At 57.8% G+C, this 16,456-nt stretch overlaps 1 protein-coding gene across 7 annotated transcripts in view; it reads left to right on the top strand.

The window, feature by feature from the left end:
• The window catches only part of BICRA (BRD4 interacting chromatin remodeling complex associated protein), a 75,860-nt gene extending 62,436 nt beyond the window's left edge, over positions 1 to 13,424 (top strand). For all 7 annotated transcript variants that reach the window (XM_027080010.1, XM_027080007.1, XM_027080014.1 and 4 more), the window contains 8 exons: positions 6,533 to 7,150; positions 7,307 to 7,487; positions 7,801 to 7,910; positions 8,865 to 8,926; positions 10,084 to 10,232; positions 10,440 to 10,534; positions 10,723 to 10,825; positions 11,397 to 13,424. In XM_027080010.1, the coding sequence (XP_026935811.1) occupies positions 6,533 to 7,150; positions 7,307 to 7,487; positions 7,801 to 7,910; positions 8,865 to 8,926; positions 10,084 to 10,232; positions 10,440 to 10,534; positions 10,723 to 10,825; positions 11,397 to 12,505 (2,427 nt within the window). In that variant the 3' untranslated portion in view covers positions 12,506 to 13,424. The remainder of the gene's footprint in view (positions 1 to 6,532; positions 7,151 to 7,306; positions 7,488 to 7,800; positions 7,911 to 8,864; positions 8,927 to 10,083; positions 10,233 to 10,439; positions 10,535 to 10,722; positions 10,826 to 11,396) is intronic.
• The last annotated feature ends 3,032 nt before the right edge of the window (positions 13,425 to 16,456 follow it).

Here is a 16,456-nt window from a genome sequence, read left to right on the forward strand (position 1 = left end):
ATTCTCAGGCTCTGCTACTCACCATGTGACTTGAAGCAACTAGTTTCTTCATTCCATCAACAGTTGTTTAGGGAAAGGGGTGCACTACGTATGTGTCAGGCCTTGTGCTAACCCTGGGCGAGTCCCTGTAACTGCCGAGCCTTGATTTCCTCATCTGGAAAATGGGAATAATAGTTTCTTTATAGGTCTGTTAGGAGAAATAAACCAGTTAATATGTGCTTTGCACAGGGTAAGCACTCCATAAGTATTTGCTATTATTATTATCTTAGCTATTGTGTTTATGGGTCAGTCCAGAGGGACATGGGGCCAGGATGTCCTCAGGTCATCTCTACCCAGAGAGGAAGACCAGGCAGGAGTAGGGGAGGGGCGAGGGGCCGCCTGGCCCATGAGAGACTCAGGTTGGAAGCACTGTCTCTAGAGTGGTCGGACCAGGCCTGGGTCCCTGGGGCCAAGGGCAGTCCCCTCTCCGAGCCTCACGAGCTCCCGTCCTCAGCTGGAACGTGGGGCTGGTAGGAGCCCTTTTTCTGAGTGCTGTGGTTGAGAGCCAGGCCAGGGCACACGTGTACTCTGCCACTTTAATGTTGCACACCCTGCAGGTACTTGTCTAGACTCGCTCCTTGGGTGACCAACCAGCCCAGTTTACCCAGTACCGAGGAGGATCTCGGGAGACGGGACTTTCAGTTTTAAAACTGAGACGGTCCCAGACAGACCAGGACAAGTTGGTCACCTTCCTGACTCCTCCCGGCCCTCCCTTGCCACCTTCCCTGCTTTGCATTTCTCCATAGCACTGACCACCCTCTGACCAGGCCGCCTGTTTTCCCTGTTAACTGTCTTCACTGTAACAGGAATGCCTCTCTGTAACGTATACGCTTCACTATAGCGTAAAGTCCACGAGGCAGAGAGTTGTGTGCGTTCAGGCCCTGCTGTCTCCCCAGCGCCCAGAACAGTGCCTGGCCTGCAGCAGATGCTTGGTGAGCATTTGTAAAATACATGAGTGGAGGAAGGAACCCAGCCACACATACGAGCACCCGCCCGGCGCTGAGCAGCCCACCGCGAGAGCAAAGGGAGAGCCATTACCGATGGGCACTAAGTGTGCCTTGAAAACCACCGTCCCGGAGAATTGTTGTTAGGGGAAGTTAGGAACAGGGACTCTGCTCCCGACCCTGCCACTTACAGGCTCTGTGACCTCCACCAAGTCCCTTACCGCTCTGTGCCTCAGTTTCCTGACCTGTCAAACGAGGAGGATGATAGTGGCATCTACTTCATAGGTTGTTGTGAGGGATAATAAGTTAATGTACGTAAAGTGCTTGAACAGGGCCGGGCATGTTGAAAGTCCTGAAGGCGTGAAAGAAGCCGGGTGAATTTTCCACGAAGGGCCAACAGGAAACATTTTAGGCTTTGCAGGTCTCTGTCATTATAGCCTAGCAGCAGTTCTAGATCTAGATTCTAGATAAATGAATGAGCATGGGCGTGTTCCAATAAAACCTTATGTATGGACACTGAAATTTGAATCCCCTGTCAGTGTCCCAAGTCAGAAAATATTCTTCTTCTTTTGACTTCTTTTCAACCATTTAAAAATGTACAAAAACTATTCTTAGCTTGCGGGCCATACAAAATGGTCAGCTAAGCGGGTGGCAGGCCAGATTTGGCCTCTGGGCCATAGTTTGCCAACCCTTTTGATGTCTTTATTTCATTACGTAGACACTCAAGGCTTCATTTATTCAGTCCCCTATTCATGAATACTTAAGGTGGTTTCCCGTGGAATTGGTAACAGACCACACTCCCCTACGTATTCTTGTATCAGGCTTTGCACATGCATGAGAATACCCGTAGGGGTAAATTTCTAGAAATAGAATGGCTGGACCAGAGGGTATACAGTTGGCCCTCCGTATCCACAGGTTCTGCGTCCCCAGATTCAGCCAACTGCGGATCTGAAATACTCGGGGAAAAATATTCCGGAAAAAGCAACATTGGCTTTGCTGCGCTCAGACAGCTATTTACATAGCATTTACATTATATTCGATATTATAAGCGATCTAGAGATGATTTAAAATATACGAGACGATGTGCATAGGTTATATGCAAACACGGTGCCACTTATATAAGGGACGTGAGCATCCTTGGATTTGGGTATCCGAGGGAGTCCTGGAATCAATCCCCGTGGATACAGAGGGTTGACTGTAAGTGCTTCCCAAGCATGTTATGGACCAAACCGGTTGCTCCTCTGTGAGGTCTGTGCCAGTGAAGGCCTTCTCCCACGGCTTCCTCAACCCCAGATCAGCAGCCGACTCACTGCTGGCCAGGCGGAAAAATGCACTCCTCCTCCTTCGCTTCTCTCTCATTCTCTGCGTCAGTCGAGCATCTTCCCATCTCCTCACGGGCAGTTGGAATCTCTCAGTAAACAGTCCACTCATGTGGGAGCTTAAAAAAAAAGTGATTATAAAAATAATTTCCTGCTTCTTTAGAGCATTTAGAAAATACAGAAAAGAACCAAGAAGAAAAACAAATCACCCACAATACCAGCATGCAGAAGCCACTGGTAACATTCTTGGTATGACGTTTCCTTTCGGCCTTGCTTTTTTTTCTTCCCATCCATTTAAAACGTTTGTCCTTTTGACATTAGGTATTATAGTCCCATGGTTCGATCATGAAAAAGCATTTTTAAAGTACGGGGAAAAGCATCCCACCCCATGCCTGCATTCCCAGCCCCCAGCCCTTCCCCGTAGCCTCAGCACTTACTTTTTGTATCTCCTTCCAGCTCTGTGTATATACAGCCTCGTGCAAATACGGGTTTACATTTCTCTCTCTCCAGCAGGTAGCACGTTATCCTCTTACTTGGGCAGCACATGGGGAGTTTCCTTGGTCCTTTGTTACAGCGGAGAAGTATTCCTCTGTACAGATAGGGATGGGTGAGCATTCATCCCCGGAAGTGCTGTCCTGATGCACGATAGACCACGTCCAGGCTTTGGTCCTCCACACAGAGCTGCAGTAAACAACTCATCCACCTGTCATTTCCCACATGTGCAGGCGTATCTCTCCGGTCACTTCCTGGAAGCCTGTTTGCCGGTTCAAAGCACAGGTGCACTTAGAATTTGCACAGCTGCTGCTGAATTGCATTCCTCTGAGGCTGTAGCAAATGGTGCCAGTGTAGACCCCCAAAGGCAATGCACGAGTGTCTTTATGAGACATACGGCTTATTCCTAATGCGATGCCTGAACATGGTTCCATAGGGTGTTTTGATTTGCGTCTCTCTTATTACAAGTGAGGTTGAACATCTCTTGATACAGTTCAGCCTTTTGTGTTTCTTTTTCTGCACACTGTCTGATCATCTTTTTTCTCACTGCTTGTTATTATTTGTGATTTCTAGAGGCTCTTTGTATATGAGAGAGAGGAGCTTTGTCTAGGCTATGAGTTGCAACTCTTTCCCCCAGTATGTCGTTTGGTTTTTGACTTGGTTTGGGGGGAGTGTGTATTTATCTCTGTATTTTTAATGAGGATGAGATTCTTTTTTTAATTTTTAAACTTTTTTGGTTACTTTTTAACTTTTCTCTTCTTTCTTTCTTTTTTTTCTTTTTTTTTCTTTTTTTGGCTACACCATGTGGGATCTTAGTTTGCTGACCAGGGATTGAACCCGTGCCCTTGGCAGTGAAAGCACGGAGTCGTAACCACTGGCCTCCAGGGAATTCACTAAACTTTTCATTTTAAAATCATTTCAAACATACAGCAAATTTATAAGACTAGTACATGGGAATAATACTCATGAGAGTTCTTTACTCTCTGACCAGATGTATTGGTTGTCTATTGCTGTGTGACAAATTACCACCACCACCACCACCCCCAAATGTAGCAGCTTGAAACAACAGACGTTAACTTATCTCACATGGTTTCTAAGGATCAGGAATCGGAAGCAGATTAACTGGAAGGTTCTGGCTCGTGATCTCTTAGGAGATTATAGTCAAGGTATCAACCAGGACTGCGGTGATATGAAGGCTTGACCCGGCTGGAGAATCTGCTTCCAAGATGGTGCACTCGTGCAACTGCTGGCAGGAGGGAGGGCCTGTGTAGAGACGAACTGAGGCTGAGGCCTCCCCGAAGGGCAGCTCACAACATGCTCTACAGCTGGCTTCCCCCAAGTGCCTGATCCAGCAGAGAGAGCGCAAGAGAGCACCCAGGATGGCAGCCACAGTCTTTTATAGTATAACCTAATCTTGGAAGTGACGTGTGGTCGCTTCTCCTGAGTTCTCTTGGCCGCTTTTGACCAGAGACCAACCCTGATACAATGTGGGAGACTGGATCCGAGGAGGCGGGGATCGCTGGGGGCCGCCTCAGAAGCCGGCTGCCCCGCCACGTTTACCCACTGTAAATATCTATCTGGCTGCGATCGCGCTCTAGCTGTAGCCCTCTCAGCATGTCTACTTTTTTTTTTTTCCCTGACTCATTTGAGAGTAAATTGCAGACATCATGCTTCTTTACCCCTTAATATTTTAGCATAGTATTTCAGCCCTGGAGAATAAGAGCATTCTCTTACTCGATCACAGCAGAGTTAACAGATTCCGCAAATCTAGCCGTGAGACAATACACTTGGCAAATCCACTGTCCATAATGCAGTCTAGCCAGTGGTCCAGTGACCGCGTCATGGACCGTTCTCCTTATCTCCCTTAGCATCTGGCACGGCTGTGTTGCCACTTCACCAAACCCTCGGAAGCCTGTGCTTGGGGGGGTGGGGGGAAGTGTCGAGTGGGCCGGCTCCCTTCGCCCTTACTCACTTCAGCTACTCACCTGTTGCCGCCATTGGGTTTCTTCTCCTGTTTTCTCTAGTGTAAATAGTCCCACAGTGGCCAGCCCTGTGAACGTGCGCCTGAATGCCCCTTATCCCAGATTCCTGGAGGGGGGATTACCAGGTCAACTCGAGGGTCTTTCAAAAGCACCAGATCAAACCGCCTTCCAGAGGGTTGTCCAGGTGACAATCTCACCAGCCCCTTGAGAGCCAAGGTCCAAGCTTCTGATACCTCCTTAGAGGTGGCAAGCCTTTGGGGACGTAGAGAGCGGTTGATAGGTTAGTTGGTTTTTTAACTTTGAATTTGAAGTTATGCAGGGCCAAGCCTGGAGGCTTAAAAAGCAAGCCATAACTCTGGAATTGTCAGTTGGCCCACTTTGGGGGCTTGAAGCAAAGAGCCCGAGCTCTGGAGCGTGGCAGCCGTGGGTGGCCTTGGGCAAGTCCCCCGAGCCCTCTGAGCATGCGTCCTCCTTGCTCAGCTTGGAAGTCACTCACTGGGTGGTGTAGACAAGCCGGGGAGATGATGAGCACCTGTCCAAGACTCGACCAGTACTTTTGGCTCCCTGGCCTCAATTTCTCATCTGTGAAATGGGTCCAATATCATCACAGCTCTCGGGACCGTGGAGAGACCACACGAGTGGGTACAGGTTCCCAGCCGTACGCGCTGGATCAGTGTGCACCGTCACTGGGGCACAGTGAGCAGAAAGGCGCCGCCAGCACAGTGTCAGGTACCCGGTGGTGCTCGCTGGTTCAACAGTAGCTGCTGAGGTTACGGTTCTTGGGGAGGTGGCCTCTGAGGGAAGAGAGTGCAGAGGGCTGAGGCGCTCTGGCCGAGGTGTGTTGTAGGCGAGGTCACTGTACGTGTTACAGAACGAGTGCCTGGATTGCGTGCGCAAGTCTGACACATGAGTGTGCACACGCACGCACACACACATGCACGCCCGTACCTGCAGGCTCACGTGGCTCCCAGGTAGGCGTGCAGCCACGGCCACACAGGCACACGGAGGCAGCGGCCACGGACACTTAGAAGGGGACCTGTAACTCATGGGCTGGTGTCCAGAGGGGCCTGACCCTGACCCTCAGTTTCAGTCCTTACCCCTGCCTCCCTGGATCCCCTAGTCCCCAGCCGTGCGCTCCTCGGCCATCAGCCCCCCGCCCCAGTATGCAGCCACAGTGTCTGTGCTGCTATCTGTTTTCCTGGGTTAGCTGGACGGTCGGGCCAGGGCCGGCGGCTGGAACGCTGCCCCCGCCTGGCCACCTCCCTCCCCCCCTTGCTGCTGTGCTCGTGCTCCCCGGCCCCCCCCACCTATCCGCTGGGCAGCTGGCGTAGTGCCCCCGCCGCCGCCACTGCTTCCTATGCTGCTACCCCCAAAGCCTGCAGAGCTCGCCTTCATCTGGGGGGACTGGGGGGGCACATGGGGAGGGGTGTGAGATCGGAGGGCAGAGGTGTCGGGGGATGGGGGGATGGATGGAAGGCGGAGGTGGGGACAGACAGTGTGGGGGAAGGTGGGGGGCGGATTGAGGGAATGAGGTAGGTGGACGTGTGCAGGGGCGTGAGGGGGGCGGGTGGAGCGGTGACGTGGGGAGTTCAGAAGTGAGAGGCGGGAAGGGTGGTGGGGTCCTTTCAGGACAAGGGGTGGCTAAGAAGCGGGGGTTTCTGGTGGGAGCGGCCGGGGTCCCCAGTGTCTTGGGGCAACGGGAGCCAAGGCTGGTTCTGACCCCGCCCCCTCCGCTCTCCCTCCCTCCCCTGCCCAGATCCCAGCGGCGGCTCCGCTGAAGGGCCCAGGCCCCTCGTCATCCCCATCACTACCTCACCAGGCCCCGCTGGGAGACAGCCCTCACCTGCCCTCCCCGCACCCTCCGCGGCCCCCTTCCCGCCCGCCCTCCCGACCCCACTCCCGCCCACCTTCGCAGCCCCAGAGCTTGTCCCGGCCACCCTCAGAGCCCGCCCTGCACCCTTGCCCTCCGCCCCAGGCCCCCCCCACTCTGCCTAGCATCTTTGTCATCCAGAACCAGCTGGGCGTCCCCCCACCTGCGAGCACGCCGGCCCCCAGTGCCCCAGGCCCACCGCAGCCCCCTCTGCGACCCCCCTCCCAGCCCTTGGAGGGGCCACTGGCCCCAGCCTCCACCTCCTCTGTCGTGGCCTCCTCCTCCGAGACGTCCTCCAGGCTGCCAGCCCCCACGCCGCCCGACTTCCAGCTCCAGTTCCCCCCTGGCCAGGGGCCCCACAAGTCCCCCACGCCCCCTCCGACCCTCCACCTGGTCCCCGAGCCCGCCGCGCCCCCCGCCCCGCCTCCTCGGACCTTCCAGATGGTGGCCACCCCCTTCCCGGCGCTGCCCCAGCCGAAGGCTCTTCTCGAGAGATTTCACCAGGTAATCGGAGGCAGGGACCGGCCCCGCCCGCCCCGCCCCCCCTTAAGTCCCATTGGAGCCCCTGGCACTCCATGGCTTTGTCTTCGCCCCCAGCCCTGGTTCCTGGCCGCCCCCACTCCTAGCGTGTGCCCCCCAGCCACCTGTCACCCTCCTCAGGTGCCGTCCGGAATCATCCTCCAGAGCAAGGCTGTGGGCGCCCCCGCCGCCCCGCAGACCTCCGCCAGCCTGGGGCCCCTCGGCAGCCCCACCGCCTCCGGGCTGGTCAGTGGGCAGGCCCCATCTGGGACCTCCACCGCCCCCAGCCATGCCCCGGCCCCGGCGCCCGTGGCCACTGCAGGTAGGGGAGAGGTGGCCCACGCACGAGGGCTGGGGGGCCCGAAGGTGGGTGGATGGGGGGCTGGGGGCCGGGGAGGACGGGCTAGGGCAGAGCCTGGGGGCATGAGCCCAAGGGGTCGCCCAGACCTCCCAGGACAGGGAAGGTGGAGGAGGAAGGGCCGTCTCTCCAGATGTCCCTCCGGGGGCGCTCCCTCCAGGGCTGACACAGCCACTGAGGCCAAAGAAGCAGAGAAGTGAGGGGTGCAGGGTCGCGTCTTTGGAGGCACCTTCGCACCAGTGACCCCTGAGTCCTGTCTGCCCCACCTCGTCCCCAGGCCTCCCTCCTCTGCTTCCCGCCGAGAGCAAAGCCTTTGCCAGCAACCTCCCCACCCTGACTGTGGCCAAGGCCGCTGCATCTGGGCCAGGGAAGTCCTCCGGGCTGCAGGTAAGGGGCCGCCAGAGTGGAGGGCTAGGGCCTGAGCGACATCGCCGGGAAACCGGGACGGGGACCGGAGGGGGGCAGGGGTGCTGACCGGCAGACAGAGACGAGCAGATGAGACACAGCCTGGCGATGGGTGGGACACCAGGACGGTCTGGGCGGGGCGGGGGGGCCACACGGGAGACCGAGATAGTTGGACAGAGACCCCTCCCGGACACCAAAATGACAGGGTGATGATAGGAGAGATGGCCTGAGTGAGAACCCCGACGGTCACTGGGGACTGGAGCAGGTGAGAGATTGACTGTAGGAGGAGGGGCTGCATGGGCTCGGGACAGGTGGGGTGAGACCCTAGATGGAGGGGCAGGGCGGGGTGGGCAGTGAGACACTGAGTCAGACAGAGACGGCAGAGATGGAGGGGGGAGGTTGCGGGGAGAACTAGGATAGTGGTACCCAGGCTGGAGGGACAAGACAGGGAGTGTGCGGGGTCTGGGGGAGACCGAGGCGGAGACCAAGATTCGAAAGAGCTTGAGAGGGAAGACCGGGCATGAGCAAGGGAAGTCAAGAGAGAGATTTAGGCAAAATGAGAAGAGTCTGCAAATCAGATGCCGGACAAGGACGAGGGATTCAAGGGCCATTTGGTGGGCAGGGAGGGAGACACCAGGCGGAGGCCGAGAGACCCAGGCCGGATAAGGGGCTGGAGGGGACCCAGGTGGAGGGCGCCGAGGGCTCGAGCCTGCCTGTCACCCTCTCCTCACCGTGTCCAGCCCGGGTCTTCCCCGCAGGTTGAAGCTGCGGTAGAGCGTCCCGCAGCTGGGACCAGGACCCCATCTCGGGCGACGTCGGCCCCCTCCCATCTTTGTCCCAGGCTGGGGGGTAGAGAGGGTCAGGCTGCCAAGGGAAGGCTCCTCCGTCGCAGTACCTCTCATTGGCCTCTTCCCCCCCAACCCCCCCACCCCGCAGTATGAGTGCAAGTTGAGCAGCCTGAAGAAGCCACCTACCCTTCAGCCCAGCAAAGAAGCCTGGTGAGTTCAGTGCCCGGTCCTCGTGCCTTCCCTCCGCCTCCCATTAGCCCTGTGGTTTGGGCAGTGCCACTTCCCTGAAGACCCTCAGCTTCCCCCTCTAGAAAGCGGGGTGGGAATAGTAGTGATAATAGGGTGATGGGTGAGGATTCAGTGAGGCCGTGTTAGGAGCACTCATGAGACAGCTCGGCTGCTGGCTTCAAGAGGGAGGGATTTGGCATGGCTTGGTCACCTCTGCACCCCCAGCATCTCAAACAGGCCTGGGGCAGGCAGTGCTTCGTATCAGGGGATGGGCGATGAGCATTTGGGCGGGTGGAAGGACGAATGGGGGCCTGGGTGAGTAGATGGACGGATGGTAATGAGACGGGTGCGTGGCTGGTCCGATGTTTGGGTGGATGGGCGGCTTGCCTGCGGTCTGTCCCTCTCTTCTGCCCTCCTTCCACCGGGAGTGTTGGTCGTGTCCTCATACGGTGCCCAGCCCTGTGCTGGATTCTGGAAACACCAGCCAGACCAGGTCCTGCCCCCGTGATGTGTAGGGGCTGCTGGTCTAGAGCACAGGGTACAGCCAAGCATGTCTGGTGGGACATTATGTCTGGTGTATGATGTACATTCGTACATGTTTACGTGCTGGGCTAGAAAACAGCCCATTGAGAGAACAGGATCTTATCAACCAACCAACCAGGGGCCCAACCTCCCTGCCCGCCTCCCCAAGCCTGCTGCTGGGTCAGAGGCAGAGCGGGGACATGCTGACCCCAGGTGGCAGGAGACGGTATTGCATGGAAGCTGAGTCTCAAGCTCTGGCCTCTGACTCCCAGCACTGCCTCTTCCTCGCTGTAGGTGCTTTGGGTCAGGGACTTCACCTTTGTGGACCCCAGTTTCCTCATCTGTAAAATAGGCATAATGATAGCGCCTACTGCCTTTGGTTGTCACCAGAGATGCACTGAGGCAGAACAGGCACATTCAGCACCCATTAACACATACTCCCCCAGCGTTCCTTTCCCTGTCCCGTCGTTTTCTGTCTTGTGGCCTGGGGCTCAGGGTCCAGGATCTGCTGTCTCCTGGCCTCACCACCAGCTCTGTGTGTGTGTGCGTGTGTTTGTGTGTGTGTGGGTGCTGTGTGTGTGTGTGTGTGGGTGTGTGGTATCCTCCCCAACCCCCAGCTTCCTGGAGCATTTGCACAAACATCAGGGCTCCGTCCTGCACCCTGACTACAAGACGGCCTTCCCCTCCTTTGAGGACGCCCTGCATCGCCTCCTGCCCTACCACGTCTACCAGGGTGCCCTCCCCTCCCCCAACGACTACCACAAAGGTGAGGCCTCCCCTGGGACTCTCCCCACCCTGTCCCCGGCGTGTGGAGGCGGGTGGCGAGGACTGAAGAGGGTGCCGAGGAGCAGATGCTAGTGCAACTCTGCACGCGCCCTTGACTGTGGGTCAGGATGCGCCCAGCTCCGTGCGCATCTGCGGGTCCCTAGGTCCCCAACATCTGGGCCTCCGGACCCCTTCTCTTCCTCCACAGTGGACGAGGAGTTTGAGACGGTTTCCACGCAGCTGCTGAAACGCACCCAGGCCATGCTCAATAAATACCGCCTCCTGCTCTTGGAGGAGTCCCGGGTAGGGTGGCCATCACCTTCTTCCCCGGGGGACCCTGCCCTTTCCCCTCACCCCCTCTGGGCAAGAAGGAGGGAGGGGGGCTGGGTGGGATCACAAGGACAGTTTGGAATGTGTCCCATCCATGCCGGTGGCTCGCGTCCCCTCCCCCACCTCACCTCTTCACTTGCCCATCTTCTCTCCCCCCTCAGAGGGTGAGCCCCTCAGCGGAGATGGTAATGATCGACCGAATGTTCATTCAGGAGGAAAAGACCACGCTGGCCTTGGACAAGCAGCTGGCCAAGGAGAAGCCTGGTGAGAGGGGAGAGAGGCGGAGTCCCCCACTCCTACCCGCGTAGTGCCCAGTGCCAGAGCCGCCGAATTAGACTTGGGGCGGGAGCAGGGTGCGTGGCCTTACCTCACCCCACCACTGGGCGGCGCCCGAGTCCCGCCTTCCTGCCGCGTGCTCCCGGCTCTGAAACCACAGAAAGCTGAGCTCACCTTCCTCCTCCTCCATCACCAAGTGTCCATTTCACCTCCCCGATCCTGGCCTGGATGGAGGGAACATTCTGCCACCCCCAGGGGATAGAAAAGCAGGGGAGCAGAGCCAGGGCCGGGGTGCAGCAAGCGAGGTGCCTGGGCTGCAGAAGTGGAGGGGGCGTCCCCTCTCCGGTGCTGACCTGTGCTTGCACACTGGGGGGACTTGGGAATTGGGGAAGGGGTCCTACCTAGCAGTATGTCCTCAGGACTCGATGCGTCAAGGGCTTAGCCCCGGGCCTGGCAGGTAGTAGGCGCTCAGTGTACGCCGGCTCCTCTCAGCTCTGCTCTGCAGGCGCCTCGTGCTTTCCCTAACCCCCTGGGTTTTCTTGGCCCCCTTCTCCTGCAGATGAGTATGTGTCTTCCTCGCGCTCTCTCGGCCTCCCCCTCGCCGCCTCTTCCGAGGGACACCGGCTCCCCAGCCACGGCCCATCACCGTCCTCAGCGTCTGGGGCCCCGACCCAACCCCCTCTGCACCTGCCCACCAAGCTGGTGATCCGGCACGGTGGGGCGGGCGGCTCCCCTTCCGTGAGCTGGGCCCGGGCGTCCTCCTCCTCCCTGTCCTCATCTGCCTTGTCCTCCGCTGCCTCCTCCCTGGACGCCGACGAGGACGGCCCGATGCCTTCCCGTAACCGCCCGCCCATCAAGACCTATGAGGCCCGGAGCCGCATTGGCCTCAAGCTCAAGATCAAACAGGAAGCCGGACTCAGCAAGGTCGTCCACAACACAGCCCTGGACCCGGTGCACCAGACCCCGCCGCCACCCCCCGCCGCCCTCAAGGCGGCCGAGCCCCCGCCCCGGCCCCCGCCGCCGCCCCCCGCCACCGGCCAGATGAACGGCACAGTGGACCACCCGCCGCCGCCGGCCGCTGCCGACCGCAAGCCACCGGCGCCGGCCCCCCACTGCCCCCGCCTGCCCCTCCGCAAGACCTACCGCGAGAACGTGGAGGCCTCGGGCGGCGGGGCGGCCGAGGGCGCGGCAGCGGGCAGAGCCCGGGGTGGCAGCCCGGCCCCGCTGCCCACCAAAGTGGACGAGGCCACCAGCGGGCTCATCCGCGAGCTGGCGGCGGTGGAGGACGAGCTGTACCAGCGCATGCTGAAGGGCGCCCCGGCCGAACCCGCGGCCGGCGCCGGGCAGGGCAGCGGCAGCCGGGAGCCCGGCTGGGAGGCGCCCCCGCTGCCCCCGGCCAAGCGGCGCAAGTCCGAGTCGCCCGACGTGGACCAGGCCAGCTTCTCCAGCGACAGCCCGCAGGACGACACGCTCACGGAACACCTCCAGAGCGCCATCGACAGCATCCTGAACCTCCAACAGGCCCCCGGCCGGACGCCCGCTCCCCCGTACCCACACGCCGCCCCGGCGGCGGTCACGCCTGCCTCCCCGACGCCCCTGCACAGGCCGGAGGCCTACCCGCCCTCCAGTCACAACGGTGGCCTCGGCGCCAGGACGTTGAACAGATAACACCGGGCTGGTCTTCCCTTCCCTGTCCCCTCGCTCCGCAGGGACGCCGCGGGGAGGGGGGAGGGGGGCAGCCGGGCGTCCGACCTCAGCCTCCTGGGGGACACGAGCCGGGGACCCCTTGAGTTTTTCTTGCCTAAGTTATTTGAGTCACAAAGGCCTCGCCCCCCACCTCCTGCTTCAGCCGGGTTGGTGGGTGGGGGTCGTGGATTAAGGGGAGGGGCTGTAATGTAAACTGTCCCCCTGCCAAAGGAGGGGGTAATCCTGGTGTGTCATTTCCTATTTCTTCCCATTTCCTGCACACTCCGCCCCCCCCACCGGGGGACACGTGCGCTTTTGCCAGGGATGAGGGCTTCCTGGCTGTCCCCACTGCTCACGCGTCTCCGGGTACCGGGCCTGTCCGTGTGGCTTCACGGATCCCTGCGTGGAGGGCGCTCAGAGCCGGCAGGTCCTTGCGAGCTGCGCTCAGCCTCTCCCCACCGCCCCCCACAGGCCGAGAAAGGAAACGCACGGGAGGGGCGGCGTGAGCCTGCATGCCGGGACCCCCAGCTGGGAGCGCTGCGCCCGCGGGCAGCTGTGTCCCATCCATGTGTGCGCGTCCCGCTCCGTGTCCTATGTCCCTCTGTGTGCGCTCGAATGAGAACGAGAGATTGCGAAGCCTCCAGTCCCTCGACTGAAATCCGAGCACCTCCAAAACAGGAAACCGGGGTCTTCCTCCCACCCCCTCCCCAGCCAGTCTTCCCTCTGTTCTTCCTGCCGCCAGCCACCCACGCCAGATTTCGAAATCTTGGAGACAAAACTAGTACTGTAAGATAAATTTTTTTGTACTGTATTTATTGTGTATAACGATTTTTTTAAAGGAGAATTCTGTACATTTAGAACTCTTGTAAATTAAAAATCGATCCTTTTTTCTAAAACTGTACTGACGCCCCCCCCCCCCGGCCCCCTTTGCTTTCGGGTCTCTGGTGACTTGTTTGGAGTCCGGGGGTAGGGGCGACAGGTGGGTGGAGAGGGGGATTGCGAGGGCTTAGTCCACATACGCATGTGAGCCCCTACTGGGCGCCAGGCCCTGTTCCAGGCACAGGGGTGCAGCTGAACAAGACAAGTGCCTGTCCTGGGAGGGCCAGCTTGGTGGTGGAGAAGGCAGACAGTGAAAAAGTTCAACCAAACGCAGGCGATTCGTATCATTCCTGCTAAGGTTCTGTGGTCTCTGGGAACACGGAATTAGCAAATACTGAACCATCGCTCCTGGGGGGAAATACAGGGTTAGCTTCCTGCCAGCCTCTGGTCACGTTTTTGTCAAGCCGTCAAGACATCGCCTTGTTTTATGTGTGTTTCTGTTTAAAGACACCTCACTTAACGTATAGTGCTGATTCGTTAACGTTGAACTCACGGCCAACGATACTAGAACTCGTGCCTGAGTGAAACTTCTCTAACCCGTGTTTTCTCCGTGAGGCACATCCCAGCCTTCTTGTGCTTAAGCACTTGAGACAGCACAAAGCACTACACCTGGGGGCCACTTAAAACAGAGAAATCAGGACTTCCCTGGTGGCGCAGTGGTTAAGAATCCACCTGTCAATGCAGGGCACACGGTTCGGTAAGATCCCACGTGCCGCGGAGCGACTAAGCCCATGCGCCACAACTACTGAGCCTGCGCTCTAGAGCCCGTGCTCCGCAACAAGAGAAGCCATGGCAATAAGCCCGCGCACTGCAAGGAAGAGTAGCCCCGGCTCGCCACAGCTAGAGAGAGCCCGCGCGCAGCAAGGAAGACCCAACACAGCCAAAAATTAAGTTTAAATATATATATATGAAAAATAAAACAGTGAAATCAACAAAAGCACAAAAAATGTGAGACACGTGGCACTAAATAGACCCCCCAAAAGGATACTTCATTTCCAGTACAAGGGCGCCGCCTTAGCGACTCAACGTTTTTGCCACTCTGCGCGTGTCCATGGAAGTGCTGCGAGTTTGTGGCATCACAGACGTTTTAACACGTGGACTCATTCACAAATAGGGCACTGCTCACAGCGAGGACTGACCGTAAACGTGTACAGTGTCCGAGATGTGGGGAAAAATCAAGCAGGGTGTGTTAGTTTCCCATGGCTGGCAACAAAGTACCACCAATTGGGTGGGTGGCTGAAAAGAAAGAAATTTATTCTCTCAGTTCTGGAGGCTAGAAGTCTCAAATCAAAGTGTGAGCAGGGCCACAGTCCCTCTAGAGACTCTAGGGGAGGATCGATCCTTCCTTACCTTTTCCAGTCTCTGGCCCTCCCAGGTGTTCCTTGGTTGGTGTCCGCACCACTCCAGTCTCTCCTTCCAAGCCATCTTCCCTGTACCTCAGTGTGTCTTATAAGGACGCCAGTCATATTGGATTAGAGCCTATCCTACTCCAGTATGAGCTCATTTTAACTTGATTCCATCTGCAACGACCCTATTTCCAAATAAGATCACATTCACACCTGATTCACTAGGGGTTAGGACATTGACGTATCTTTTGGGAAGCCACAACTCAATCCATGGCACAGAGTGAAGGAGTGGACAAAGCAGCTGCTATCCCCTAGAACCCCTTTGTGTGAACTAGAAAACAGCACCCGTTTCTCCTAGAGTTTGGAGAGCAGCATGTGACCTGGAGTCCAGCCCCCTTCATGCAAGCGAGTGCTTTGTGTAGTGACCAACCTGCCCAACTGCACGTGACGGCCCTCAGGATCAGGTGGGAGCAGAAGGCTTCTTTGAGGAGGTGACATTTGAGCAGAGAGCTGCATGAAATAAGGGAGGGAACCACGGGGAGATCTAGGGATGGAGCACCCAAGGCAGTGAGAACAGGCAGTGCAAAGGCTCTGAAGCAGGAGCGTGGGTGGAATGTTAAACAACGAGGAGGCCCTGTGACTGGAACCTAGGGAAGAAGGGGGTGCAGACAAGAGGTAAGGTCCGAGAGAACAAACGGGGCCTATCCTGAAGGATCTTGAGCCCCACGGTGATGACAGCTTTGACCGTGAGTGAGGCGGGAGCCCCAGGAGGGTTCCGAGCAGAGAGCTGAGCTGTTTTAGGTTTCCCAGGCGCCCTCTGGCGGCCTTGTGGGGAACCCACATGGCGAGGCGGCGACTGCCATAGCCAGTGGGAGTGACGGCGGCTGAACTAGGATGATGCTCCCCGTTCCTCTTCAGGCCCCTGGGGGTGTTTGAGGGGGAGGAGCATATACATGGGATCTCCAGGAGAGGGACCGCCCCGCTTCCTAGCTCTAGACCTACTTCCCCTGCGTACGTAATAAAGCACTGAAGGAGAATGGCGGTTCTTAACATCCTCTAATCCCCTGCAAGCTCCCGGAAGACCCCACGTGGCCTGGCCGCGTAAAGAAGTTTGCCAGTGATTTCCACCTGCTCGCGGCCTCAGTTCTGAAAGGCTGGCTGCATGCAGCCCGAGCAGAGGAACACGATGACTAACGTTTTCAGAACACTTACCAAGGCACTGCTCCGAGCCCTTCACCTGGGGTATCTCACAGAAGCCCCCGTGTGGGAATTGATAGTCCCACCTCGCAGGTGAGGAAACCGAGGCCCCGAAGGATGCAGTAAGTGTCAGACTGGGCTGCAAGCCCGGCGGTCTGGCTGGGAGCCTGCGACCTTCCCCTATGCACACCCAGCTTGGGGGGAGGGGTGTATATAACAGCAAGCCTTGGCCCGCTGTGCAGGAGCCAGAGACGCTCCCCCTCCCGGGCCCCTGGGCAGGAGACCAAAACTGATCTCAACTCCTACGGTTAGTCCTTGGGACCAAACTTCTTTTTTCCATGTGGACCATTTTTAAAGTCTTTATTGAATTTGTTACAATATTGCTTCTGTTTTATGTTTCGGTTTTTTGGCCGCAAGGCAATGTGGGATCTTAGCTCCCCCATCAGGGATCCGGCCCGCACCCTTTACACTGGAAGGCGAAGTCTTAACCACTGGACCCAGGGAAGTCCTG

This window comes from Aethalodelphis obliquidens, unplaced genomic scaffold, assembly GCF_003676395.1.
Source record: "Aethalodelphis obliquidens isolate GAN/ISIS:26980383/991018 unplaced genomic scaffold, ASM367639v1 scaffold43, whole genome shotgun sequence".
NCBI classification, from domain to species: domain Eukaryota; kingdom Metazoa; phylum Chordata; class Mammalia; order Artiodactyla; family Delphinidae; genus Aethalodelphis; species Aethalodelphis obliquidens.